The sequence below is a fragment of the Leptosomus discolor genome, chromosome 24 (genome assembly GCF_034619465.1).
Source record: "Leptosomus discolor isolate bLepDis1 chromosome 24, bLepDis1.hap2, whole genome shotgun sequence".
Classification (NCBI taxonomy): domain Eukaryota; kingdom Metazoa; phylum Chordata; class Aves; order Leptosomiformes; family Leptosomidae; genus Leptosomus; species Leptosomus discolor.
Genome location: NC_141414.1, coordinates 7,027,826 through 7,055,650, shown reverse-complemented (window position 1 = coordinate 7,055,650; position 27,825 = coordinate 7,027,826). Strand labels below are relative to the sequence as shown.

Sequence of the window (27,825 nt, the reverse complement as noted above, 5' to 3'; positions counted from 1 at the left end):
TCAGACCAATTTTAAATGTTCCTTTTCCCAGCCTACGGGCTTACCCACATACGATCGCTTTCACTATATCCCCAACCCTCCCCGTGCGGGTGCCTCTTCAAACAACAAGGCTTACCTGAACAAACATTCCTCTCTCTTTCCTTTTCCTCAGCTAACTTTTACAGGCACTGTTAATAACCCGAGCGTAAAGTAGATGGAGGACTAAATCTGGGCGAGTAGGTAGTTCTGTGCTGGAATAAACATGTTTGCATGTGCGATTCATTTCAATAGGTAATTGTGAACAGCTACCCCTGAAAAACTCCCTGTACTAGTTCCTTTGTCTATTTACAGCTATAGAATAAAACGATCCAATGATTACACAATCCTCCAGGGGAGAAAAAAAAAAGAAAAGGACAAACCAAAACCAAACCTAACAATAAGAAAAGCACTGATAATGTCCAGTTTTCTTCAGTCTGGAAAAAAAAAAAAAAAAAAAAAGAGTTTTTAGAAGAAACACACAAGCTGGAAGCAAAATAAAATCCGCACAAAGCATGAGGAATCCAGTAAGAGCCTTTACAAAAAACAAAGCGGGAGGCGGAAAGGTGAGAAAACAGCAACAAGCGCTGTTCGCACCGCGGTTGGTAAAAAAGGGATTTGTGGTAAAAGCAGGTTTGGCTCAACCCGGGCTGCCGTACCACGGGGCACACGATGCATTATGCCGCACGGCCCTGCCTTCCGCTCCTCGCGCTGCGTTAAGAACAGAGGAAGAAGAGAGGCAGCAGCTGGATGTCAGAGACTTAAAATAAAAAAATAAAAAAAAAAACCAAGAAAACAAGAAAAAAAAAAGCACAAAAGGAAGCCTTGAACATCGGAAAGTGCCTTTGTGAGGCTGTCCCTATCTTATTTGAGATCTGAATCTGCCGTGTACTTGTTGCTTAACAATTTGTTACAGAAGAAACAGCCTTGCAGACAAACTTGGGAAGAGTTGCATCTACTCCTCAGCCGTTCAGAACATGCCTTCCAGATACAAGCCTTTCATCACACAATAGTGACAAAGTGGTTATTTCACTCTTTCCCCCTTCCCTTTCTGACGGAGGCAGGGCTGGAGAGCTTCCAGAATTTTCCTCGGTTTTTCATCTTTGTCTTCAAAAGGACGGTACTGAGTGAAGTCCTTCCCCTGCCGCAGAGCTTTGCGGAGGTTGCTGTGGCTGGGACGTCCTTCGGCAGGGGCCGAGCACGCTAGCTCGGAGCAGGGTCAAGTGTGTTTGGCTGCACCCAGTCAAATTTATCCTTTGAAAAAAAATCTAAAACATAAAAATCACATTCACATCAAGCAGCACTTCCACTGCACGTCCCACAGCGATCTGCAAGGGGATCTGAAAATGTTTACACAATCGGCGCCTCTGACATGAATATATTGGTATAAAGGTGACTTTACAGGAACAAAATCCCACTTTCCATATGGAAACGACTGTAGCAGTGAAAGGCATCTTTATATTCATGGAGCAGTGGGGGCAGCTGGAATTCAACAGCCACGTTGATTCAGAGGGCGATCCATTCCGGGCAGGAGCCTCAGCGACTCCGATAACATCCCTGGTACCCGATTTTCAAAACAGGACTGCCAGGGAACAAGTAATGGGATTGAGGATTTGTCTCCAAGCCGCAGCTCTGAATCCAGCTTGCTTTCAATCCTCCCCAGTCACTGCAGGATACAGTTCAGCATACCGTACGTGACCGTGGCTTGGGGAAAATCAACCCAACGCCACCCGCACATCGCAGGCTTGGGAGAACGTGAACGCAAGGGTTAAGGGAGTGGTTCCAGGCAGACAGCAGGCAGGGAAGACAAACAAGCCTGGAAACTCTCCTTGTGCCGCTGCACCTCTTGCAGGAGCTGGGCCACGTGCTCCGCCTTGCCCCAAGCACGCTGACCACATCCTTAGCTGACATGTTTCTGAGCAAGGACTGCTTGATTTTTGACCAGGAACAGATGCAGCGAGGAGGCATCCGAATGCAGGGCTGGATGCCCAAGAGGCCTCTAAAGCTGATGGGCTGAGAGGTATTTAAGGGCCCTACTTCAAGAATCAGAAGAGGCACAAAGAACATCCCAAAGAACAACCGTCCCCTGTCTCTGCCTCCTCGATTCTCCACAACATCACGTGTAATCCAAAATGCATTTCAAACTAATGAATCATTTTTACCAAATCTGCACTGATGATTAAAAACATCAAAGCTGGAATTAAAGGCTTACCAAGCATGAGTTCATATTTCAGCATGTTTGCAACTACTGCACAAGTACAAATGGAGAGAATTATACCAGGCCAGATTATACCATTTCAGTGATTGAATTAAACAAGAAAAATCTTTTGCTACAAAACCGCCTGTCGTCTTCCTCCTCCTCTTTTATAACACGGTCCTCTTTGGAAGGAGGGATAGTTCGGTGCTTGCGAGGCTTGCCCTCCATCCCAGTTCAGCATCCTTGCTAATATCCACCCACGTTTTCCCACTCTCTGGGCAGGTGGTGCTTGGTAATTTTTCATACAGGAGAAACTCAAGGGGGTTGGCAAGATTTCTAAGCAGGGCAAACTTCCAACAGCCAGCCTCTACAGTAAACACAGGCTCTAAAGGTAGGACCCCGCAGGGCATGGCTGGGGTACAGAAGAGGAGGGAGGAAAAGCAGCAGCGTGTGTGTGTGTGTGTGTGTGTTCGCATGCATCTAGTCCACAGTGCCACAGCTTTTCCGTGGCGAAACAAAGGACTTGGGATTGCAAAACAGCCAGCGAGGCACCTTCTGAGCACTCAAGCCTGCAAGAAATTTCTTATGGCGAGAGCAGCAGAACTAACATAAAGCTGAAGAGCAACTTTATTTAGAACATAGGTTATGAATATTAAGGACCTTCTTTAAGAACCTTTGAAAGGCAGCATTATAGATATTTTAATAATGCAAATCATTTAATGCCTTTAGTTTCATGCCTAAGTAAAAAACACATTCAGATTCTGATTTTTAAACTACAATTAAGACACTTAAAATCAAAACAAAAGTCAAACTCCCTCAGATAAGTCACTGGTAGCCATGGTTACTGTAATATTTCAGATCCTGAGGCTTTATATCACATGCCCAAATGATGAAAATGAGTTTTCAGCACCTCACACTAACAAATGTTACGTTAGGGCAAAAAGGCGAAACCCTTTGCTGCAGATCTGCTGTTTCACAGACTCTTGTCGGGACTTTCGGACAACGCTCCCACGGCCTTTGCACCCCCCTACGAAAAGGTATCGAGAGGTTTCCTTGAAGTTTGGGTGCAAGGAAGATTAGATGCTGCCAGGCAGCGAGACTTAAAAATACCTGCCCTGTTAACCTACTTACATTCCCAGCAGCAAGCAACGTTGTCACCAGCACCCCATCAGAAACAACATTTACCATCGCTTCCCCGTCCAAATTAGGAACAACAATAAGCACTTAATGATCAGCAACTAATTAAACATTAACACATGGAATGAAGGGGATGTTTTCCAGAGAAACATAATCATCCTCGGGAAAGATACATGAGCAAAATCATTTAATCGATTTTTTTTTTTGTTCCCTTTTCCACCTCCTTCCCTTAATTTCTCCTATTTCTCTCCTCTGCCTCCACTCATTTTCTTCTCCTGACACCCTCTCTTTCATCAAAGGCAATAAATACAAGTAGAAAGCCCGAGCCTAATATCTCTATTTAGAAGCGACTAGCAATTTGGAGTGCTCAAATAAAGAGATTGTAAATGGGTCTGAGTTTCAGAAGGAGTAATACTTTGTGCGAAAAAAATGGTCTTCTGTAAAACGCCTGAAGTTGAATAGCAAAAATTGAAAAGCTTCGCCTTTTATCTTTTACGCTTCAAGTCTCAAAATTTAAGGAAAGTTAATGTTTGGCAAAGGGACAACAAGTAACATTCACTATTTAAAAAAAAAAAAAAAAAAGCACAAAGCCCAGCAAACCAAGCGGTTTTGTCTGTGTTACAGGGACCCGATAGGCTGGGCCCTCTCACAAAGAGGGAACTGAGGTTGCAGAAGACAGACTGCCCGACGCTGGGACGGGCCTGGGCGCCGCTGGGCTCCCACGCTCTCCACTGCCAGCCAACCCACGCCTGATTCAGCCTTGCATTGAGTGAAAATGGCAATTAAAGACATATTTCACAGAAGCCAAGAGGTACCTTAATGCTTCATTTTTAAGTGCTTTCTGAATCAGGTCCTACTGATCCCCTTACTTGCTTATCTGCATCCTGCTTCTCCCAAGCTGGAACCAAGGAAACTCTATAACCCAAAGGTAAGGCAGCGAGTTGAAGCTTCTCAATTTATTTTTTTTAAATACTATTTTATGTCCCCTGAGAAGTCCCAGACACATTTCCAAACCTCTGCTTCTCTTTTTTTGTTTCCTGAGCTGGACTCACACAGGGCCCAGCAGACACACACACACACAAGGATATTCTGCTCCCAGGCTTCAATCAGTAGGTTGTTCGCAAGCCAAAGGAGGTGGGATTTTGGTTTCTGTGAAAAGCACTATAAAACTGGATGTCTGTCAAAAGCTGGCTGGCCTGGTAAAATGGAGCATTGGGGCACAGAACAAAAAAGCAGAGGGTGAAGTATCTGAACACATCAACTCTGTGCCACCTCACGGAGTTTCAATGTGAGGGCCTGGTCAGTACGTGCTGTACCCAGGAGAAACTGGGGGGGGGGGGGGGGGGGGGGAACTAGAAAGAACAAGATTCTTAAAAACATTTCTGGGTTTAGATGTTTAGATTACTAAAGAGTCATCTTTATGCTGGTGCAGGGACAAATGGGAGAAGCAGTTTGGTGCTCTTTGTTCAGCAACCCAAGTGGCCAATGCGAGCCTCAGGTAAGGGCTCTGTGAGCCCAGATTTGCACACTGGTGCATTAGGGTCTCGGAGGGGCACCAAACGTCAGGCTGAGAAGATCATTTATCAGGATCTGCCCTTTCCCTTCTCTCTATCCATATCCAGAGCTATATATACCTACCTACAGAGGATCTTGCCCTAGACAGGGCTTTTCCTGGGGCACCCTCAGTCCTGCCCCAAACCTCCTCCGGCAGCAGAGAGCGTGGAGCAGGCGACACACGTCACCCATCCCTAACAACACCCTGCCCTTCCACAATCGCCACCTGTATTTTTACAGCGACCGAGAACGAAAAGACACTACCCCAGCCCCCAAACTTTACCGTCATCATACTCTTGTCAGCCCCAAACCTAAGCCCGCCGAGCCAGGAACAAACTGAGCAAATATAAAAATCAGTCTAAGCATATAAATTACGCTGGCAGCCACAGGCAGTATCGCAGCAAGGAGAAAGTCAGCTGCTCTCTGTTGCTCCCAAGCTCAGCCAGCCACACAAGGAGCCCCAGAAGGACGGTGGATTTTACACCACGTAAAATTTGCCTGTGTATCCACGGTACTCGGCTACATACAGGCTCTTCACACACTGATACTCCTGCTGACAGCGCTGCCTTAAACAGTTCCACGTTTCCCCCACCACGTGCCCTTACGGTCAAACCCTGCCAACCCCTGGCTCTAGAAAAAGGAAAGCTACAGCGATGCCGGATCAAAAAAAAAAAAAAAAAAAAAAAAAAAGCAAAAAGCAGAATCATCCTTTTACAAGACTCCACCGCCGTCGTGCAGCGGGTATCTTCTGCGCCCGCCATCCCCTGCACACCTCTCCCAGCAGCACCCGTGGCAGAGCCGCTGTGCAAAGGCCGAGAGGCACCTAGTGGTGTCGGGAAGCACAGCAGAGCCACCAAGGCCACCCCAAAAGTGACACCCAGACCAGCCCCAAGCACCGCTTCGCTGCTGGCCTTCTAGATACCACCCTGCTCTTCCCTCCACCCCACTCCAGCACCACATTTTCACCTTTGGAAAGAGAGCAAAGCTGATCCGTGGCACAGCTACCACCGCTTTCATCCACAAACCCGTCGGGACCTGTCTCAGCTTCCCGGCTCGTCACAGGTCAGCAATGGCTGGGTCGCGTTCCCGCTGGGGACAGCCCGTTTCGGCTCTGCTAGCAGCTCCTAGCAGGGCAGAAAGCTCCCCACACCAAGCAAATCACTCTGCGACCTTCTCCCACGCAACCGTACCGGGCCCTTCGCTCCACACCTTGGAAAAACTTAGAAAAACTTCAAAATCAGACTACGAGGGACTTGGAGCAGCCTTTGTCTCAGCCTGTTTCTGCGGCACCCGATTGCATCCTCTGGGCAGTGTTGCAATAGAAACGACAGGACTAGCAACACGCAGAGTAGGTAGTGACCTGCAGCACGCCGCTCCTCTCCCTGTACCTCCACCCTCCAGATTATCGCCTCGCAGCAGCTCGGGATCTCAAGCAAAAGCAACACAAAATGATGAAATCACAAACAACAGAAGAACAACCCACCATCCCTCTAATGCAAACAAAAGAAAATGTTTTCTAGCAGGTGTGAGCAGCTGCCCCAGCACCTGCCATCCCAACACCAGTTCCAGTTCGGCTCCAGGACCAAACCCTCTTACCGCTGCGGCTGTTTGTTGCCCATTTCCCTCGCTACCTAAATCCTCTGCACTCGCCTTCCGACAGGCTTGCGCCCATCCCAAACATCGTGTTTCCCAGCTCCTTGGGCAGGTCAGTTCTGCACAGGCTTCGTGCCACCCTCACTGTGTCACCTGCATGGGACGACCCAAGACCACCAGAAGTACAGGAAAGGCTTTTCTTAAAGGTCACCCATTTCTGTGCAAGTCCAGCATTTATCCTCCATATAAATGAGAAACTGGAAATGACACCTCAGCCATCATCCCGTGACGCAAGGCTCTTCCTTACAAAGCAGTTAATGCTACGCAACACCTGGAGGCAAAGCAGGAACTTTAAAGAATCACCGAAGTTTACTTTTGGTCTAAATAAAACCTCCAGCTCAGAAGGCTCCCAATATTGAAAAAGAAAGCAGCAGTTATTTTTACAGTGATTCAATTAGAGCGTAAACATTTACACCACGTCTACCAGATCTAACAACTAAATCTGTTTTAAAATTGCCATGTGGCAGAGCATTGATCAGAGAAAGGACTAAAAAAACCTAAACTTTGAACAGTTTCAAAAGGAAAAATAAAAAAAGTCTAATTGAAAACTGAAGCTGTAGGAGATTACAGGAACGCGAAAGCGAGGCAGGCTCACAGCCCTTACCATTATCTTCCCCCGACACAGTTTTTACTCCATCCTCCTGTACATTTGCTCTCTCTCCCACACTTTCTTCAGAAGGACTAAGGTTAAGGGAGTTCAGGTCAACTTTCTCTGGGCGTGAACCCAGACACATGTACATTTAGATAAGGAAGACCTGCAGGTCTCCCTCGCCCATTCATTCTGGTTTTGACAGGTGGGACTGCTTTCAGCAAACACGCCAGTGCATAACAGTATTAGGGAGGTTTTTAAAAAGTGTTTATACCACCTGGCTGCCTTCCTTTCTTCAAGGGATTATTCCCAATTGGAGAGACACACAGCTCTCCTCAACAGCTTGTCTGGACACCCCAATTAATTCCTGCTCAAAGGCCTGGACAGTAACATCCTCTCCGGCATCTGAGAAGATGTTTTTCCTAGATCTTTGTCACCCTGCTTTGTACAACCCTGCCTCGCCAACGCTGCAGCAGAGTTTGTGCGCCTCTGTCTAAAGCACAGAGAGCTCCTCTTACCGAGGGTACCGGAGGATTCCACCGTTTCCCCTTCACTTACTTGCTCACCAACCTCAACGCCTATCTTCAGGAGCAGCACAGTATTACACAGTGAGTTCTGTAGCCTGAAACTCTCCCTCCACATGATACGGAGGGCTGGGAGTAAAATATGAAACCCATTTGTAACTCAAGAAATTCCATCCACAGAGGAAGAAAGGGGAGGGGGAAAAACAAAAAAAAAAGCACAAGTTTATTTCAAAATACTTTTCAATGCACAGCAACGGCCTTATCACGTGTCATCCGTGTGTCAAAAACCTTTTGTCCCCACCATCCTGCACAGCAAGTTCCTTACCGAAAGAAAGCGCGGGATCCGCAGCAGACAAGCTAATTTTCTCGCTTTGGGGAAGCCTGCACACTCACGGGTAACTAGCATCAGCCACGCGGTAGCAACTCCAAAGATGGAAATTCTGTCCGTGCTGTTTGAGCAACAGCGCACCACCGAAATGGCACGTGTGCAACAGCAAGAGAGGACTTTGTCCTTTTGCCTTAGAGAGTAAATACACAGTAAGTGCAAAAAAGTCACAAGTGGAAGCACCTAACAAGGAATCATTGTTGACAGGGAATGTCCTTGAAATTCTCCTCTCACTCTATAGAGACGATGTGGCATGTCCAATGTCCCCCATCAGGTTTCTCCCTTGTCTTCGCCAGTAAATCCAGCCTTTAAAACAGAAGACTAACGACCAACCAGAAGCAGTACCCAAACTTCAACGGACTTTACTTTAAAATTAACAAAGAAAATAGACACAGAGCAATAGGGAACACAACAGAGCTATGGCTCAGGGAACAAAACTGCTGCAGCTCCAGTCTGGGTGATTTATCACAGCCCTGAAACAAATTACTTCCATTTCTCACTGCTACACACCCAGCACCGAGAAAATCCCAAGCGCCGAGCGAGCGGCCCTACCGACACCCGTGTGAAAGAAGTGCTGCTGTTCCTGTTCTGAGAGGGAAGAAAAAGGTAGGTGCAGAGAGATAAAATGAAACGCCCCGGGCAACACAGCATATAGTTTACACAGGCGGTCATTAGGAAAAAAAAATACATATATAAAGGTGAGAATTCAGACAGGCTTCTCCAGCACTGAACAATGACTGTGAGAGCTTCCCCCTCCGCAGAGCGACATACAGGGTGGTTATTTCAGAAGCGAACGCCGAGAGAGTTGAGGATAAATGATGCTTTGAAGCAAAGTGACAGGTTGACAGCGTAACATCCGAGAGACAGACAACACAACTTTCTGAACACTGTCCAACACGGTAACTTTTGGACGACGACAAATAGAAAAGCCCTGGGAACAGAAACTCCTCCACAAACAGGTACCAGCTACAACCACCCATGCCCCACCACATCCTCCTGGGTACCACCGCCAACGTTGTGCTGCCTTCGAAGGCTGAGTGACCCCATAGGAACCAAAACCAGGGACCCAGGGAGGGGTTTGCAGCCTGGAGGGAACGGCAGAAGGGACCGGGCGCAAGAGAATGGGCCTGAAACACCAAAAACTTGGTGCCTCTGTAAACCTGCGCACCTGGTGTCTCTATAAACCCACAAAGCCAGTGGCTCCACAAACCCTACCCAAGCGGGGTCTAGGGGTGAATCACAATATTCTCTATTTTACAGCGTCCCTCAAACCTCAGCCTTCCTCCTCATAAACTCCACCAGGTAAAGCGTTATTATTAATTATTATCGTTATCTTTCAGAGGCCGCTCAGCCCCTGGGCCCTGCTCTGGACAGCCCCCCCCCCCCAGACACCAGGCCTGGCTCTCCGCCTCGCCAGGACCCCCGAGGAGCGGCAACGCCGAAAATAAAGGTGAAATAAATTAATATAGGGGCGCTTGTCGGCGCCGGAGGAAGACGGCGAAGCGCCGCGGCCGCCGCTGCCGGGCCCACCCGGCCCCCGCCCGCCGCCGCGGCCCAGCCGGGCCGGGTCCCCGCGCCCCGCCCCGCCGCCGCCCGCCCTCGGACCCCCGGCCTAGGCCGCGCCCGGGCCCCGCTCACCTGCTCGGCCGCTCCGCGGCGAACTCGGCCCCGCCGGACTCCGCCATCTTCGCTGCGCCGCCGCCGCCGCCGCCGCCGGGCCCCGAGCTGGGAGGCGGCGGGAGCCGCCGCGTTAAAGGCGCAGGAGCGAGCGGGGCCCGCGGCGGGAACCGGGGAACCGCTCTGCTCCCGGCGGGCCTGGCGCCGCCCCGCCGCCACCGGGGCCTGTCACCGCCCCGCGGATGAGGGGGCCCGGGGGGCTGTCACCTCCCCACGGCTGGGGGGACGTGGGGGCTGTCGCCTCCCCACAGCTGAGGGGTCCCAGAAGGCTGGCACTGCCCCACGGCTGAGGAGGCCCAGGGGCCTGTCACCATCTGATGGCCGTGGAGCCCCGGGGGTCTGTCACCTCCCCACGGCCACAGGGTCGCTGAGGGCTGTCACTGCCGCATGGCTGAGAAGACCTTGGGGTCTGGCCCCACCCCTCAGCTGAGGGGGTCCAGGGGCTGTCGCTTCCCCACGGCTGAGGGGACTTGCAGGGGGATCTATCACCGCCTCACGGCTGAGGAGGTCCGGGGGGGGGGGGGGTCTGTCGCTGTCGTGTGGATGAGGGGTCCCAGGGGTCTGTCACCACCCCACAGCTGAGGAGTCCCAGGGGTCTGTCACCACCCCACAGCTGAGGTGGTCCCAGGGGTCTGTCACCACCCCACAGCTGAGAAGTCCCAGGGGTCTGGTCACCACCCCACAGCCGCCGCGGGCCCCCTCATGCCAGCACCCTCCAGCCGACCATTATCGAACAGCAGCCGATGGCCCCTGCCCACAGCCTGCGCCCTGACGCTTAACGCTTTCCCTCGGGATTTCACGTGAGACTCATCAAACGTCTCCTGCAGCGACCGTCATGCGTGTGACCAGCCTGACACTGCGGGGACAACCCTCCTCTCCATCACCCTGGGGACGAAGCTTCCCACCACGCCATCTGGACGATTATGGACCAGGTTTTATTGCCATAAGCGCTTTGTGCAAGAGCAACAGTACCCTCCAGAGGGTGCAGTCTTGTCGTCGGAGATCGAAGCGCTCCGGCTGCGCCTTCTTGGTGCCAAAGATGCCTTCGCTGCCCCGCGTCCCCACACATGGTCGGCATCAGAGTTGCTCCCGGCTCTCCCCGAAGCAACCGGCGGAGACGAGGCCAAGCGGTGCGGGGTCCGTGTAATTTTTAAAGCCGGCCTGCATCTGGAGAGAGCGGACGGTCTAGAGGGCATTCCAGTCGTCAGTGGAAATCAGGAAATTATTCATAGCGGTGGCTCTGCCAGCGACCGGGGGTAAATTTCTTTGATTTCCCATGCCTTGGTGTCCACATCTGTACAAGGGAAAGGGGGAATTCGTACATGAGAATAGATGCACTTGGAAAGCCGTGAAAATACTCTTTCAAGTCAGCCTGATGAAAACTTCATGTTCTGGAGCCCTCTGCTTCAAGGAGAGCAATCTGTTTCAGAGGCGAAGCTGTGTATTTTTCTTATTTAAACCTTCTAAATCTGCTGGAGCATTAAAAATATTTGGCATTTCCACAGCACATTTCATTCCCAGCTCCAAATGCGTTTTACAGACATTCATTAATTAAGCCTTGTAAAACCTTTGGGAGAAAGGGAAGCAGTACTTATTAATTTGCTATTTGTATTGCTGCAGCGCACGGAGACCCCAGCCAGGACCTCGGGGCCCTGTTATTTTAGACTCGACCTACACAGAAGAGGAGATGTCAGCGCGCCGAGGAGAGCGGGAGGAGGCGCGGAGAGGCAGCGGATGGAAGTCGATGCCGTAAGTCATCGGCAGAGCTGGCAGCGGTCCGTCCCCGGCGTCTCACCACGATGCCCTTTCTGCCAGGCAGAGCTGCCAGCAAGGCAGAGCTGCGGGAACAAGCGTGGCTCCCACCCCAGCTCTCCCCCTCACCTCTCCAGTTTGCATTTTGCTGGTGTTTGGGGGCTCCTGCCCCTCCTGACCAACCCCTCGCGCTTGTCCTGCTTCCTCCGACGCCAGCTCTGCTGTATTTGGTACCTTCCGCTTTCTCCTGGGGCCGCTTTCTGGACCTTTAGCTGTGTAGCACACCCCGCTCTTTGAAAGGTTTAAAATAAATGCTCTCCCTTTATTATTTTTAGGTCCATATAGATATTTTAAGTGCATCTATTTTGGTTCAATAAAAGCACAGCCATAAAGCAGCCCTGCTGACGGCTGGCCCGGCCGGGCTGCCCGCTCGCTGCAGACCTCTCCGTCCCAGGTGGGTTGGCGGATGGGAGCTGTGAACGTTACACCTCTGCTTCCCCTGCAGGAAAACCAGGCTGTGCCGCATGCTGTAAATGCCTTTCACATGTTCCCCAGATCCCAGTTAAATTGAACCCCAGAAGGTCTCTCAAAGCATGAAAAATGCATTTATAAGAGGCTGGGAGGAAGATGTATTCCATAACTACTCTGGTGACCAGGCGTGCTGACTTGTGTCATGTGGAGAAGGAAGCAAAAGGGGGTATTTCTTGTTATTTCGTCCCGCTGATGGGATTTTATCTCTCGCAGCAAATCCAGGAACTTTTTAGTTACCATTATTGTTTTGATTTTATGGGCCATTTGATATTTATTTTTATTTCTATTCATTATTTGTTGAGTGCACTTAGCCCCTTCCCCAAGGAGCCTGCCTTATATCTAAGGTGATTTTTATGACCAGTGTTAGCACAGCATCTGAGCACCTCGCACAACTTTAATATATTTATCCCGCACACACAGTATATCAAGGCAGTGCTGGTATTCCTACTGTGGTGGTCTGCTCCTGAAATCACGAGTCTAACGTACTGGCTTAAAATAAAAAAGATTGAACTCCAAACTATCGACATTCTTCTTCTTTCTGATCTTCATTTGAAGCCATCAGGATGTATTTGAGTCATATTTTCACTTTCCCCCCCCCCTACAAAACATGAGGTCTAGCGATGTACCTTTTACCGCCAGCCAAGCTCGCATATCCCACGACTCCCACAGCTGGGGCTTTAAAATCTGCATCCAGCACTGTGAGACTAATGATAAAATCATGAGCTGGCAGCGCTGCCTTTTCCTCCGACCTCTTCGTTTCATCCTGCGAGCGCTCGGAAACAGGAATTCCTCGCGGCTCGCAGCGCTATCGATCCACGCGGTTTGTGTTGGGTGAAGGAACACTTGGCCACAACCAGCTTTTTTTTTTTTTTTTCCCCCCAATTCTTGCTAGATTTTTCCCCAGCACAACGAAGCCTCTCCGTTCCTCTATTTGCTATTGTTATGGAGGGGTCTGTGAGTGACCTCCCTCTCGCTCCCTGCCTCCGCCCAGCATCGGCGACGAGCACTGCTCCGTCTCCCGCTCGCCATGCGTGTCTGGAGGGTGCGGTGGGCTTTTTCGGTGCCTGTGCTTCTGGCTGGTTTCATTCCCTCTCGATTTCTGGTCGACTGCTCTCTGCTAATCCCCGTGTAATCCCGGCAAGCGCGGCGAGCCCGCCGAGGGTGCGTCTGGGCGTGCTGGCGGAGCCGGGGCTCTCCCTGTAAGGATGGGCCGCGGCGTCGCGCGAGCGCGTTCTTCTCCTCCCTTTTATTTTGCTCCACCAGGATACTCTGCCGGCGACTCCCCACGGTCGTGTGCAGGCAGGGAGACATTTTAGCTCCCTGAGACATTATTGGTCTCCCCTGGGAGCCTGGTGAAGGTTCTCTTGAGCACCACCTCTGCCTGTTACCACCGCAAACAACCCTGTGGCTGAGACCGGCCACCAGCCCTGGGGGACGTGGGACTCCCAGCAACGCGGTGGTACCCGAACCCCCCCCGGCAGGATGAGGTCTGCCGGCTCCCCCCCACCCTGGGGCGCAGACCAGCCCTGCAGGGCCGCGATCTCCTGCTGCAGAGCCGAAGCGACACAGCAGCCGCTGCCGAGCAGCCGAGCGCCATCCCCTCCCTGCCGCGACGGAGACGACCTGGCTCTTGGGCCGCGCTCCCGCCCCGTGGAGCAGCGGTGCCGTCTCAGCCAGCGCAGATAACGCACGCCTGGTCCGGGAGGCGTAGGGATTGCTGTGCCCCGCGCTGAGGAGCGAGCGGGAGGAGCGGGCCTGAGCCAGGGAAGCAGACAGCAGAGCCACGCGGGGTCTGGCTTGGGGGAAGGCCAGACACCTTCCTTTATGAACCTTGGGCTCCTTCCACTCCCACGCGCGGCGGGGCGAGCTGACGCACGCGGCACCCGCGGGAGCCGGCTCCCGCGCCAGCTGGAGGCGTTGGCTGTCCCCAGCGCCGTTCGGCACCGGTGCGAGGCCACGATCCAGCCAATCCCTCCTGCACGTGCTGCGGCGTTAAGCACACGTGTCGCGGGACGTGTCGCGGGTCACTCAGCGGGACGGCTCCAGCGCCTCAAGGTGAGCAGGTGCTGCGCCGCGCCGCCGCGTTGGCCCTTCAGGGAGCCCGGTTCCCATCGGCCCGGCCAAACCGCAACCATACATCCCCGCTTTCCCTGACCAGCTTGGCTGCGCTCCTCACCTGGCAAAAGAACACACGGCAGCGAAAATAAACACGGAGGGAAGCGAAGCCCCTCATGGCCCAGCGAGCGAGGTCTGCGTTCCAAGAAGTAATGAAGCCCAGGGAATGGAAAATGCACGTCACTTGGCGGCGGGCTGGATGCGCGCAGGCGCTCCGTGCCGGCCGCCGAGAGGGTGCTTCGCCTCCACACGGCATCGCCACGGCACAGCAGCTGCGCCAGGCCCAGCCAGCGGCACCGCACTGAACTCTGACATTTGAAGACGGAGAATAATTTGGCTTCATTAGCCCCCGCTTCCCCCCCGCCCCGAGCGGTCCCTCGAGCCGGGCTGGAATGTGCGTGGTAGGGACAGAACCAATCCCATTAGCACGAGGAGATTGTTTTTCGTTCGGTTTTGTTGTTGCTGAATCACCCGTGGCTCCGCTTCTTTGGGGTAGGTCATAAGAAGGAGGATGGGGAGAGGAAACCCAGGGATGTGTGATGGCGCTCCCCTGCCAGTCCGGCTGCCCGATTTCGGCAGCACCGTGAGGTTTCCATCTTTGAAGGCCCCATGAGCTTTGCCGCTCCAGGATGGTGCCCGGTGCAGTTCGAAGGAAGGGTTTGTAAGGGCAATGGCTCAGCTCCCACACGTGGGGTTGGGAAGGTGCTGCAAGCCAGCAGCGCTGCCAGAGCTTGCTTTGAACCCCTGCCCAACTCCCCACCCCGCCTCCTTATCCTCGCTCCATCTCTGGATGGAGACGTACCTCCGTTGGGGTTAAAGCTGAATTTACAGCTCTGTGTGCTGGTCAGGACAGCACCGGATTGCAGCCATGTGCTAGCAGGAGCCGGGCCAGGGGCAGCGAGAGGCAGCTGGAGCAGCTAGAAAATATCTTTTCCCCAGCTGAGATAGGAGCCCAGGCTTTTTTTCCACCAGCTTCAAAAGCCCTGCTCTGGCAGGGCCCAAAACCGTTGTTTCACCCAGATTGTGCTTTCTCATGAAAGATCCTCGTTCCTCCAATGCGAGACAAGACCAAGAAACCTCCCCCCGGCTGCTTTGTGTCCAGCAGCCTCTCCCCGGGATGCGAGTGGGAAGGGGCGAAGGGGAGCGATGGGTGCGGATGCAGGTGAGCCAACACCGTGCCCGCTCCGAATCGGGACAATCAGTCGCAAATCATGAAAATGGGGGTTGGCACGTGCGTCTGCGAGGCAGGGACTTCTCAGAGTCCTTCCCCACGGTGCTGTCCCGCTCCTGGGCTTTCTGCCCTGTGCAGCATCCCTGGACCACGGGCCCCAAAGCTCTTCCCGAGCAGAGTTGTCCCGGGCAGGACACGGTACAGGGCTCCGCGCACCCGACAGCGGGACAAGGAGCTGCGAGTGCTCCCGAAGTCATCCCCCGCCTGGGAGAGCGTGATGAGAACTAGGGGCGAACGACACCGTTGGGAGCAGCCGGCAAGAGGGGAGGGAAATCCGTGAGCAAATGCATTCGCCGCGTGGCCCGGCTCCTCAGCTGGAGTGTGCGAGCGGCGATGGAGCCGGGCCAGCTCCCGGCAGCTGAGATTTGCAGGGGGGGGAGAAAGGAGGGGACATTTCCCAGAGGTGAGAACAGCAGCCGCAGAGAGAGCAGCCGCGGGCGGGGGCTGCTGACCCCAACTGCAGCCAGCAAGACCCCTGCGACCCTCAGCACCCGCTGCCGCCACGGAGGCCGAGCGACGGCATCTCGCGGGCGGGGAGACGCCGCGGGGATCGGTGGCGGAGGCGTGGGGGGCAGCTTGCTGGCCTCCCCCTGCTTTTTAGGGCTGCTTCTTGCCGCAGCGTGTCTAACAGCCCCCACCGAGCGGTCTGGGTTTTCTCGCCGACCTGTGGCTGGACGCGCAGAGCCGAGCGTGGGGGCGCAGGTGCTCGCTGCGAGGGTGGGACCTGCCGTGGGCTCACGGTCCCCCATGTCCCCCCCGCTGGCCAGGGGCTGGAGGGTGCGATTCCACCCCGGACTGGCTTGCCCGTTGCCGAATGGGGCCACACACCGTGAATTTTGCTTCCCCTGTGAAAAAATAAAAGAGGGAGCGAGGAGGAGAAGGCGTCGGATGGAAAACACCCCGGCTGCCTGCTGGGGGGAGTGGAACCAGCTAATTTCATGCGTCTCCTTCTTGTTAGAGTGGGGTCCCTCCTCACCTGCTCCTGGGCACGGTTTCCTGCACCCCGAGCCAGCAACAAGGAATCTGACTCCAGTTTCAAGGCAAGGAGCTTGTCCACGGTTTGTAGCCCGGCTCCCATCCCAGGAGGGGACCCGCTCGGAGCCGCTGCCCGCGGCGGGCAGGGTTTTTACCAGCTGTCCGCACCGATCTTGTGCCTTGCCACCTCGCTCTGCACCAGCCCGCGGCAGGGGGATGCAGACAGCCCTATGTTGGGGGTGACAGCCCTGTGATGGGGGTGACAGCCCCGTGTTGGGGGTCTCAGCCCTGGTCAGCATCATCCTGGGGTTTCCCTGTTTGTTCCTGCTCGCACCCAACCGCTGCTCTGTCACCGCAGGGTGTCTGGGGGTGAGTGGCTGCCAGCAGCCTCGCCCAACCCGTGACGGGGCTCAGCACTGATGCCCTGGGCTACGTATGGAAAATGCCAGAGAAAGACACCCCCTGACACGCCATCTGGGCGGGGGGGGGGTGTGCATTCGGTGGCTTGGCCCTGGCCAGGGTGCTCTTGCCTCTGGGTCACCAGCTTGCACCTACCCCAAAGGCTGCTCAGCGCCGGGCTCCCATGTCTCAGCCCTTCCTTCTCGTCCTGCCAGCCCCTGACACCCCTCTGCCCGCCCTGGGACCCCGAGGCACCCTGCAAACCCCCACATCCCATCGTCTGGGCACACATTCTGCCTCCGCTGCCGGCCCTGCACAGCCAGGGCTGCCCGGAGCATCCTCCGCACGGCTCCAGCCTGCTGCCCACGCAGGGCGGGCAGCGAGCTGAGAACACCATCCCTTTCCCCTCCGTTTAGTGAGCTGAGCTGAGCCCGCAGAGCACAGCACCCCCTTCCAGCGCCCAGCATGGCCGTGCTGCGTGGGGGTGACATCGCACCCCCAATTTAGGGACAGGCAGGGGCCGTGCTCCGGCAGCAGGGGCTGCTGGCAGGCAGCCGACCAGGCTCTGCATCCCCTTTGCTGATGTTTCTTTGGCTGAGCCTCCTGTCAAGCACCTCAGCATCCACCCGCAGCCCTCCTGGGGATCAGGCAGCACCTCCTCATCCCCAGCTCCGCATCCCAGAAAAAACAAGCAGTCGAGGCCAGCACCAGCCCCTGCTCCTCGGGGGCCCCCGCGCTGCTGCTGGCTCTGAGGATGGGACCCCGCTGAGCTACTGAAGTGCTAAAAACGAGCCTCCAGGCCCTTGCGTGAGCTTTTGTGTCGTGCTTGGCACGGGGAGAGCTCGGCTGCGGCGTGGACGTGGGTGCCGTGCCAGGAAAAACACTCGCCGCGGGGGAAAGGTGGGCGCACGCACGTGCGAGCGCGTCCCAGCCCTCGAGCCCGATTTACGCATTCCCTCCCCAAAATGGGCGCCCTGGGTGGGGGTGGGTGGTTTTCAGTGGGAAAAGGCCTGGCTCCTCAGCCCTTCTTCATAGACATGTGCCCGCAGCCCTCCCCGCTGCCGTGCCTCCTCCTCCTCCTCCTCCCTGGGTGGACGTGTCGGGGTGCACGGCCCCCTGCCCACCTCGTGTCCTCCCAGCACGCACCGAGCCCACCCACCCCACAGGCGTGGGGTACCAGCTCCCCAGGGAACACAGCATCTCCTTTTGGGTGTGATGCTGAATCTGCCGGCGACTCTGCCGGCCCCGCAGCCTGCAGCAGAGAGGAGCATCGCTCCGTGCCGGTGCAGAACAGTCCAGGCAGAGGGTTCCTCTCCAGTTTGCTGGAGGTTTCATCCCAGTTCAGCTTGCAAAGATGGGACGGCGAGCTGGAAACAGACCTGTGCCCTCCCACTGGCCCCACGTGGGGGCTCAAACCTGCTCCCCAGCTGGTGACGGGCACCCCACGAAGCCACCGACTCCTCTAGGTCTGGTACAAACCTTTTATTTTCCCTCCACCCGCAGCGCCCAGCCAGCTTGGGGCTGGGTTTGCCCTTTGGAAGGGAAGCTGGGGCGGGGAGGGGGGGGTCCGCAGCTGCCCTCTCTCCCCCGAGCTCACAGCCTGGTGTGGTTGCACCCCAGGGACGGAGAGAGCCGCCGTGGCCGGGACAACACCACAGACTCCACCGAGCTTTACACTGAGCCGAGCGGCCAAAAAGCGACAACGAAAAGTGTACCCCAAAACGGACACGAGACCCCACCCACCCACCCCCCAACCCAGTTCCCCAAACCCAGATATGTTGCACGGGTGAAAGTGATACGGAGCAGCACAAATCCGGCAGGGATGGGGACGAGGGCCCCCCGCCCCACCACACCATGGCCCCCCGAGACCGCTCAGCGCCGGGGAGCGGCCAGCACACGGAAAGAGCCTAAAAACCCAAGGATGGGGGATCGCGGGTAATAAGTTAATCTGTACAGACGTGTTAGGTGGACACGGGGATGGCAGGGACCGCCGCCACCCAGCTGTCCCTCCCGAGCGCAGGGGTGTCCCCCTGGGGCGCCAGGGGCCGATGAACCACATGCTGGTGCAAATCAAACCACGAAACGATGCACGAAGTCAAGTGACGGAGAACAGCAGGGAGATGGGGAGGTGCCCTGGCTCGCACCGACCCCGGCCGTGGGAGCAGAGCCCTATGGAGCAGGGGGAGGGAGGGGACTCCTCCACGCCGAGGGGTTGCGCTGGGGTGAGCTGAGGGGGTCCTCGCTTGGATGGGAGACCCCAGGGCTGGCCTCCCGCTTCCAGGGCAGCGCTGTGAGCCTGGGGACCTGGAGGCTGGCTGCCACTAGGTCCTGCCATCAGCTGCAGCCCCGCGGGCTGAGCCGCTCCCAGCATCGGGCAGGGATGCTGAGCCCAGAACGGAGGCGTCCGGCAGCTCCCACCTCCTGCCCGAGCTCGGATGTGCCGCAGCAGCACGAGGCAGGGAAATCACCTCATTCCCTGCTCGGTCCCACCAGCAACCCGTCGGCATCGGGGCCAGCCACCCCAAAGGCGTCACGGAGCAGGGAGGGGAAGGAGCCACCCCAGGGCCCCTCTGCAGCTCCGGGAAGGGGCCGGCTGGGTCCTCGCGTGGGCATGGAGGGAGCGAGATCCGCTCCTCTCTCCGGCTGCCAACGCCAAATCCATTCGCCACGTTTCGGCTCCCCAAGGCAATCGGCTCCGGCCGGCGGAAGGGAGTTCCCAGGGCCGGAGACGGCGCCTTGGAGGCTCAGCCCAAGGTGGGAGGCCGGGGATGTGCCGAGCCAAAGCCCAGAACGCTGCAGACACTCTCCATCCCCCACCGCAGCCGGCTCCCTCCTGCCCAGCGCTGGACCCATGCCCGGAGGGCTGCGGGGCCCTGGGGGCTCCGGTCGGGAGGAGATGGACCGCCCCGCTATGAGGATGGTCTCCCCCCGGCCTCCCCACTCTGGCAGCTCCTCTCTCGGCTCCCAAGAGCTGGAAACCAGGATCCCAGCAAGCAGCACATCTACGGAGGAGGCAAAGCCGCTGCCCAGCTCCCGGCAGCCTCCTCCGCAGCGCCCGTCCCTGGGGAGGAGAGTGGGACCGAGCCAGATCATACCCCTGGTCCCCTCCATGCCAGAGCCAGAGGTGTCCCTCCAGGAGCCAGGGACACGGGGCAGCTGGAGGGGCAGCAGAGCGGGACTGGGGACGATGCGGTGGGGACGGTGACAGGGTGGTGGCGTGGAGGTGACAGGAAGGGGTGGGAGCGCTACAGGACGGTCTTGTCCAGGTCGACCTTGAGGGGCAGCGGCCCCGCGTCCTCGCCGCCGTGCGCAGGGCACAGGGTGACGGCGATGACGGGAGGCAGGGGGAAGGCGCCGGGGCCGTCCAGGTCCTCCAGGTACTCCTTGTCCCCGTTGATGCTGAGAGTCTGGAAGAGAGGCAGAGGGGACCGTCCAGCCCCGAAGCAAGGGACAGGACCCCCTTGTCCCCAGACCCAGAACACCGTGTGACGTACCACACAGGCTGGCAAGCCCAGCACAATGGCCGAGGACCATACGGCCACATCTCAGCCCCTCAAGGCTCACCCAGCCCTGACGGGGAGACCCAGGGTGTCGGCGACCCCCACAGGACCCCCCCTGGGCTGTGCTGAGCACCGCTCACCCCGTACCTGGGTCTTGACGTGCTGCTCGGGGGCAGTCACCAAACTGGCACAGCTCAGCCACAGCATCACCATGATGGAGAGGAAGAGGCAGGCAGCCAGGATCCAGCGAGGAAGGCCCGAGCGCCTGTAACACCCCACCACCCCCCGGCAAAGAGAAAGGACGAGTTTATGGCAGGGCACAGGGTGGGAATTGGGGGGGGGGGGGGGGGCAAGGGGGAGCATCTACTCCAGCATCTGTGACAGATCCAAGCCCCCCAGGTCCCCACGCAGCCCCGCTGCACCTACTTGGACATGCAGCCGAGGAAGTCGTGCTCCGGCTGCGGGGGGTCCGGGTGCTGCACCTTGGCTTTGCCCCGCGGCTCCTTCACGGGGGGCTTCTCCCCCTTCCCCCGGGGACCTGGTGGGGGACAGTGATGCTGAGCCCGAGCACCCACTATGGGCACACCCTCCCCGCTCCCCATCCCCTTGCCAGCACATGATCGGGTGCAGGGGGGGGGCTGGTGGTCTCCTCTCCCCCCGGGGACCCTCTGCCCGCTGCGGGGGTCCAAAGGATCCCGGCAGCTTCTTGGAGTGGGTCCCGAGTCCGGACTCACCCCCTCTGCGTGGGTGCGGGGTGCGGGAAGCGAATCAGACCCGAGAAGCGGGTAATTTGTTTAGCTCTGGAGAAACTGGGTGAGAGCCAGGAGGGCTCCGAGGCTCCCAGCCCACCCACCCCCCCCCCGCACCTGCATGGGGCTGGGGGACGCGGGGGCTGGACCCCGGTCCCGGCCGCGCCGGCTGGGTCTTCAGTGGTGCCTCGGGTACTGGATACTCCATCTCAGGCTGGGACTGGTGAGTCGGGAGGGAAAGAGGGAGAAAGTGGTGAGCAAAGAGGTCCCCATCCCTCTCAGCACCCAGCAGAGAGGGGACGTGGGACGCCCCCACCTGAAACACCACGACTTTGCCATCGTCCGCCTGCAGGTAGAAGGTCCAGGTGGAGGAGATGAAGCTCTGGGCAGAGCTGACGATGTCGTTGCAGAAGGTAGAGACCAAATCGAACATGGAGAACGACGGCGCCTTCAGCTCCAGGCTCTGCAAAGGAGGAGGGACACCACGTCACCGCCGTCCCCTCATCACCCACCCTGGTGGATGACGTCCCACCCTGAGGACATGGCCAGGTCGAGGAGGCGCTCAGGTCTGGGGCTCAGCCTGCTTCTCCCAGGGACGGGGAGGTGCAGAACCTGCGGTCCAGCCCCAGGAGGGTCACCGAACCCCGGGGCTGTGGTCCCCAGGGCCATCACCCAGCCCCAGAGCCATCACCCAGCCCCTCGGCAGCCCCGCACTCCCTCGCACCAGCTCTTTAAACAATAGGAGCGGAGCAGCCGAGATGCCGAGGGCGTTTCTCTCCTGGCAGCCTCTCCGTGCCCTGGATTCTTGGCCGTCGCGGCGGTTTGTTATTTTTAAAGCATCCCTGCTGGAATCCGCTTGGCTGCTCCCTGCCACTGGCTTCGAACATTTTCCGACAGCCCCTTGCACGGTCAAACCAGCAAACAGGAAATAAATAGGTCAGATTCTGTATCTAATTATTATGCTAAATCTGCTTTGCCTGCTTGTCTGGGAACCCGAAGGAAAAATGCTTTGGGTGGGTGAAGGGGGTGATGGCCCTCCACTGTCAGCCGGTCACACACACACCCCCCCCCCCCGCGATGCTCATCCTCGACCTCAGAGGCTGGGAAATGGGATCAGACACTGGGAAGGTCTTAAAAACAGGCTGCAAAGTGGTTTTTCAAAGGAGCCGCAGCTTTCTACAGCACAAAATCGTCTTCGTCTGCACATGGACAAAGCCAAAAGCCTCTACCTTGGGCCAAAGTCTAATTTAATTAATTGGGCAAAAGCTGAATTAATTAAACATAGGAGGGAAAAGCGTTGCTAATTGCTGGGAAGGATGATAACAGATCAAAACCGAGGGAATCTGCAACCATCACCAGTCAGCACCTCTCACCCTGGGAATTCGGCATAATCGCCCTGCCTGGCCCAAATCTGCGGCAGCCCAGGCCGAGCCCAGTTAATCTGCTTTTTTGTGCTTTGGAGCAAGGAGCACGACGGGACAGCAGTGGGCTCGTCGCTCCCCAGCACGCCCAGAGCAGCCGTCCGCAGGGGAACGTGTAACGGGGGACATAAAGCAAGGAGCAGGATGGAGGATGGATGGAGGGATGGATGGATGGATGGATGGATGGAGGGATGGATGGATGGATGGATGGATGGATGGAGGGATGGATGGAGGGATGGAGGGATGGATGGATGGATGGATGGATGGATGGATGGATGGATGGATGGATGGACGGATGGATGGACGGATGGAGGGAGGGATGGAGGGATGGATGGACGGATGGAGGGAGGGATGGAGGGATGGATGGAGGGATGGATGGATGGAGGGATGGAGGGATGAAGGGATGAAGGGATGGATGGATGGATGGATGGATGGATGGATGGATGGATGGATGGATGGACGGATGGAGGGAGGGATGGAGGGATGGATGGAGGGATGGATGGAGGGATGGAGGGATGAAGGGATGGATGGATGGATGGATGGATGGATGGATGGATGGATGGATGGAGGGAGGGAGGGAGGGATGGAGGGAGGGATGGATGGGCTGTACATGTGGGGTGTTAGAGCCTCCACCCCCAGGGAGAGGAGGGACTGGGCTGAGATCCCATGGGAGGGTCCTTCCTAAAGTGGGACCCAGGGGCCAAGGCACCACATCCCAGCGTCTCCCCGTGGGGTCCCAGGCAGGAGGTGGCCGGTGGGCTCAGCAGGGTCCCCATTGCATTGGCGTTGCCTGCTCTGCCCGGCAGCGGGACAAACTTCGGTCCCTGCCATGCCCAGGGCGACCGAGATGCCCCGTGTCCCCACACCAGGGGTCAGGCAAGGGCCGAAGTGGCCGGAGAAGCCACCTCGGGGGCAGCCCCATGACTCCAGGCTCCAAATGGCTTCCCTGGCCAGTCCCCAGGAGTCCCACAGGGTGACAGGGACGGAGCTGACCCTTTGGGGAAGGAGCCAGATGCAGGGACGGGGCAGAGCCACAGCTGGTGCCACCAGGGACAGGTTAAGCGGCGGGGGGGGAAGAAGGGGCTCCCCATCTCCCCGGCCCCTCACCTTCTCCTTCCTGCTCTCCACCTCGGGCAGCTGCTTGCGGCACCCGGTCACGCAGCCAAACTGCTCCTCCGCGTTGCTGTAGGCTTCGGCGCACGCTGCGAGGCAGAGGTGGGGGGGGGGTGTCAGGGTTAGGGGGTGCTCAAGCCCCCTGATGAGCCCCACACCCCAAGGACCCCCCTGCTGCTCCCGATTTACACCCAGTGGGTGTAAATCTGCAACCCCCCCCTTGGTTAGCAGCGGGGTCCGCAAGAGGCCCTGGGGCGCAGCGCGGGGCTGAGCAGGGGCAGGATGCTCGGGAGGGTGGAAGGCGTCGTGGTGGTGCCAGCGGCATGTGGGGGACCCCCCCGGGATGGTGTTTGGGGTGCAGGGGCTGCTCGGCCGCCGTCTCCTCACCTGCTTCACACTCGGCTCGGGTTGTGTTCAGCTCGGCGCTCGCATCCACGAAGTGACAGATGGAGAACAGCCGGCAGCCCCGGTAACAGGCGTTGAGAACAGCATCCTGCAGCGAGGAGGAGGAGAGCGCGGAGCTGGCACCGAGCTCAGCCCAGTGACTGCGCCGGACCCCCGCCATGGCCCCCCTGCACCCAGCTGGGGGGCACCGGGCACCGCCGCCCTCCTGCGGGACCACGGCCTGGGCTGGCACCCTGAACCCGCGGCAACGGCATCCCAAAGGGAGGGAGAGCTGCCTTCGCCCCCCCCCCCCCCCCCCCCCCACAGTTTGCACCCGATGGTGGGGTTTGCACGTGGCCTCATCGCCATCGAGGATGCGGCAGGTCCCCCCGTCTCTGTCGGGGCGCTTGGCACCAGCCAGGCCCTGGCAGGAGGTGGGGGCTGCACTGGTGGGGTGTTCGAATAGGGAGGTGCATGCACTGGGGGGGAGGGCTGGGAACACACTGGGGGGGACGCACATGGGGAGGACACTGAGCCTACGTGAGGGGCCCTGCGTGTGCAAGAGCAGGCTCGAGGGACGCGGGTCCTCCCGCCCACGGGGGTCTGTGTGCCCGCGGCGGGGGAGCGCGGGCAGGGCTGGGTGCCGGCAGGGAGGCAACTCAAGCCCAGATGGGAAAACGGCTCCATCCCACCCCCGGCAGCGGAGGCCGCGTGGGCTCCTGCCAAGGCGCTGGCCCAGATACGGCCCTGCCACCGCGGGGCCTCGGGGATGCTGCCGGGGGTCACCGCGTGGCCCCCGACACGGCACGGCCGTGGCAGCTCTGAGCCGGGGCTTTCCATGATGCTCTGGGTCCGTCTCAACCCCCGCTGCCGTGGCTCGGTGCTGGCCCACCCTGCCGCTGCGGTGGCACCCGCTCGCCCCGGCTGTCCTCAGCCCCCTGTGCCACCGCGGCCAGGGACAGCTCTGCCACGCCGTCGGTGACGGGTGCAGGAGGGCAGCTGTGGGGCAGGGCCTCGACTGTGGCACCCCCAACCCAGGGCGGCTGCCACCACCGAGGGCACCCGAAACCCGGCACGGGTGAGACCCGTGGGGCACCCCAAAGCTGGGATGGGTGAAACCACTGCGGGCACCCCAAACCGGGGTGAATGCGTTCACCAGGGGCACCCTAGAGACATCTCGGAGGAGACCACTGGGGCTCCCCCAGTGCCCCCCACTGTGCTCCCACAGCTCTCCCCGTGGGGGCGGTCCAGTGTGGGGCTGTGCAGCGGCGATGCCTGTGCAGGGTGGGCTGGTGCCTCTGCTGCTCCCGGTGCCCCCAGTGCCCCCAATGCTCCCAGTCCCCCCCCACGCTCCTGGTACTCCCAATGCTACTGACACCCCCAGTACCCCTGATGCCCCCGGTACCCAGTACCCCCAGTACCCCCAGTGCTCCTGGTCCCCCCGATGCTCCTGGTACCCCCGATGCTACTGATACCCCTGGTACCCTGATGCCCCCAGTACCCCCAGCACCCCTGATGCTCCCAGTACTCCTGATGCCACTGACACCCCCGGTACTCCTGATGTCCCCAGTACCCTGATGCCCCCAATAACCAAAATACCCCCAATACCCCCGGTACCCCTGATGCCTGCAGTATCCCCAGTACCCCTGATGCTCCCAGCGCTCCCAATGCTATTAATGCTCCCCATGCTCCCAGTACCCCCTGTACCCTGATGCCCCCGGTACCCAGTACCCCCAGTACCCCTGATGCTCCCAGTACTCCCAATGCTACTGACACCCCTGGTACCCCTGACGCCCCGCTACCCCTGATGCTCCCGGTACCCCCGATGCTACTGATGCTCTCCATGCCCCCAGTACCCCCTGCACTCTGATGCCGCCGGTACCCCCCGATACCCCCGGTACCCCGATGCCCCCCGGTACCCCCGGTGCCCGCCGGCGCCCGGTGGCCCCGGTGTCCGGCCGGACTCACGGCGGCGGCTCGGCGCGGCAGGCTGCGGCCGCACTGCCCGCGGCAACCGGCGGTGTCTCCCAGCTGCGGCGAGAAGGGGTCGGTGGCGGCGGCGGCGGCAGCGGCAGCGGCGGCGGCGGCCAGGGCCAGGCCGAGGACGAGCAGGGCCCGGGGGCGGCGGGCCGCCATGGCGGGCGCGGGGCGCGGAGCGGCGCGGAGCGGAGCGCACCCACCGCCGCCGCCGCCGCCGCCGCCGCCGCCGCTGCCGGCCCCGTCGTGACGCGCCGTGCGCCGGGCGGGGGGGAGCCGGGGGCGGGGGGAGCCGCCGCAGCCCTGCCGCAGCTCCGCCGGCACCGGCACCGGCAGCCCCCGCCAGCGGCACCGGCGGGCAGCGCCGACCGGGGATGCTGGGAGAGGGGGGGGTGCGGGAGGATGGGGAGGGGGTGTACGGGTACCGGGGGGTACGGGAGGTTGGGGGGGGTGTACGGGTACCGGGGGGTGCGGGAGGTTGGGGGGGCGGGAGGACCGGGGGGTGCGGGAGGATGGGGGGTGCGCGGGTACCGGGGGGTGCGGGAGGATGGGGGGGGTGTACGGGTACCGGGGGGGGTGCGGGAGGATGGGGGTGCGGGAGGACTGGGGGGTGCGCGGGTACCAGGGGGTGCGGGTGCATAGGTACCGGGGGGTGCGGGAGGATGGGGGGGCACGGGTAGCAGGGGATGCGGGAGGATGGGGGGGCACGGGCACTGGGGGGTGCGGGGGTACCCCGGGATGAGGGAGGACAGGGTGGGCCTGGGGACCGGGAGATGCTCAAGCACGGGGGATGCAGGGGTGCCCTGGGACGCGGGAGGATGGGGGAGTGCCGAGGCACCGGGGGATGCAGGGGGACCAGAAGGTGTAGGGGGACACTGGGGGCTGCAGGGGCCCAGGGGATGCAGGGGGATGGGGGGAGCAGTGGGACTTGGGGCCACACTGACACCGGCAGCACAGAGGGACTGGCGAGAGCAGGGGGACTGGGGGGGGACATGGGGACCAGGGGGGAGCACACTGGCAGTGGCAGCACACCGAGACGGGGCGCAGTGGGACGGGGCTGCCCTGGTGCTGGGACCACACCAGCACCCACGAGCAGCAGCACCAGACCCTCACCACCTGCTGGGCCAGCACCCCCACAGGGACCGTCCCCCAAGGAGGGTTCAACCCCTTGTCCCCAGCCAGCGTTTGACCCAAACGTGCCACCCCCGTGGCCCTCAGGGCCTCCCCAAAGTCGCCTTCGCGCATCCCACCCACCCCCTCGCTCCGCAGGGCCCCTTCCCAGCCAGGACGCTGGGCTCTCCCTGACACCCCAGATTTACAGCTTTGATTTCCCAGGGTTTAAAACACATAAAAGGCGCAGGCTTGGCCCCGCACACCGCCTCGCCGCTGCCCTGCCCATTAGCCTTATTTATGGCAGCACCCCAAAGCGGGCCCGGGGGGGGGAGGAGGAGGAGGAGGAGGGCTGGGGGCTTCACTAACCTCCAGCCCTAATGGGGAACACATGGCAGGACCCCGGCATAGGGAAGGGGGGGGGGGGGGGGGTGTTTCCCAGTCCCAGCTTAGGGTTGAGGGGTGCTCTGCACCCTGGGGCAGGGGGAGAGGGGTGGATGGGACCCCATTCCCTCAGGGCCGGCTGGGGGAGTGCAGCCCCGTGCCCCCCCCGCCCCGGGAGCAGGGAGTGGGGCCTCTCCTCGCCCCGCTGCGCTCCGCCAGCTTATTCATCTTGTTAATCAAACCAGGGCCGGGAGAAAATGTGCTCCGGCCGGGCTGGTGGGGCTGCCAGGTCGGCTTCGCTCCCCCCTTCCCCCTCCTGGAGCCCGTCCAGCCCCTCAGCCTCGTGTCCGGCACCGGTGACGAATGGCCAAGTAAATGGGATAGATTGGGGGCTGTCACCATAAATCACGGCGCTGCACTGCAGGTGAGGTTTCCATCGGCCGGCAGGGACAG

General features: G+C 58.9%; 1 protein-coding gene across 2 annotated transcripts; it reads right to left on the bottom strand.

The window, feature by feature from the left end:
- Positions 1 to 19,979: 19,979 nt before the first annotated feature.
- Positions 19,980 to 26,037, bottom strand: TMEM59L (transmembrane protein 59 like). 2 transcript variants are annotated; one of them, XM_086477681.1, is made up of 8 exons: positions 25,870 to 26,037; positions 23,905 to 24,010; positions 23,512 to 23,606; positions 21,300 to 21,446; positions 21,101 to 21,203; positions 20,660 to 20,772; positions 20,382 to 20,522; positions 19,980 to 20,141 (listed from the first exon to the last, which is right to left on the bottom strand). In XM_086477681.1, the coding sequence occupies exons 1-8, from the start codon at positions 26,035 to 26,037 to the stop codon at positions 19,980 to 19,982; spliced, it is 1,035 nt and encodes a 344-aa protein (XP_086333807.1). The 2 variants fall into 2 exon arrangements, with proteins under 2 accessions (XP_086333807.1, XP_086333808.1); XM_086477682.1 differs by having other exon boundaries at positions 20,382 to 20,499; positions 20,661 to 20,772.
- Positions 26,038 to 27,825: the final 1,788 nt, after the last annotated feature.

Bases quoted from the DNA above. Each gene is read 5' to 3' on its own strand.
- TMEM59L (XM_086477681.1), bottom strand. From the start codon at position 26,037: ATGGCGGCCCGCCGCCCCCGGGCCCTGCTCGTCCTCGGCCTGGCCCTG. The intron at 21,447-23,511 runs GTGAGGGGCCGG...CCTCCTTTGCAG, and splicing joins TGGAGAGCAGGAAGGAGAAG to AGCCTGGAGCTGAAGGCGCC. The intron at 20,523-20,659 runs TAGGTGCAGCGG...CTTTCTCTTTGC, and splicing joins TCCTCGGCTGCATGTCCAAG to CGGGGGGTGGTGGGGTGTTA.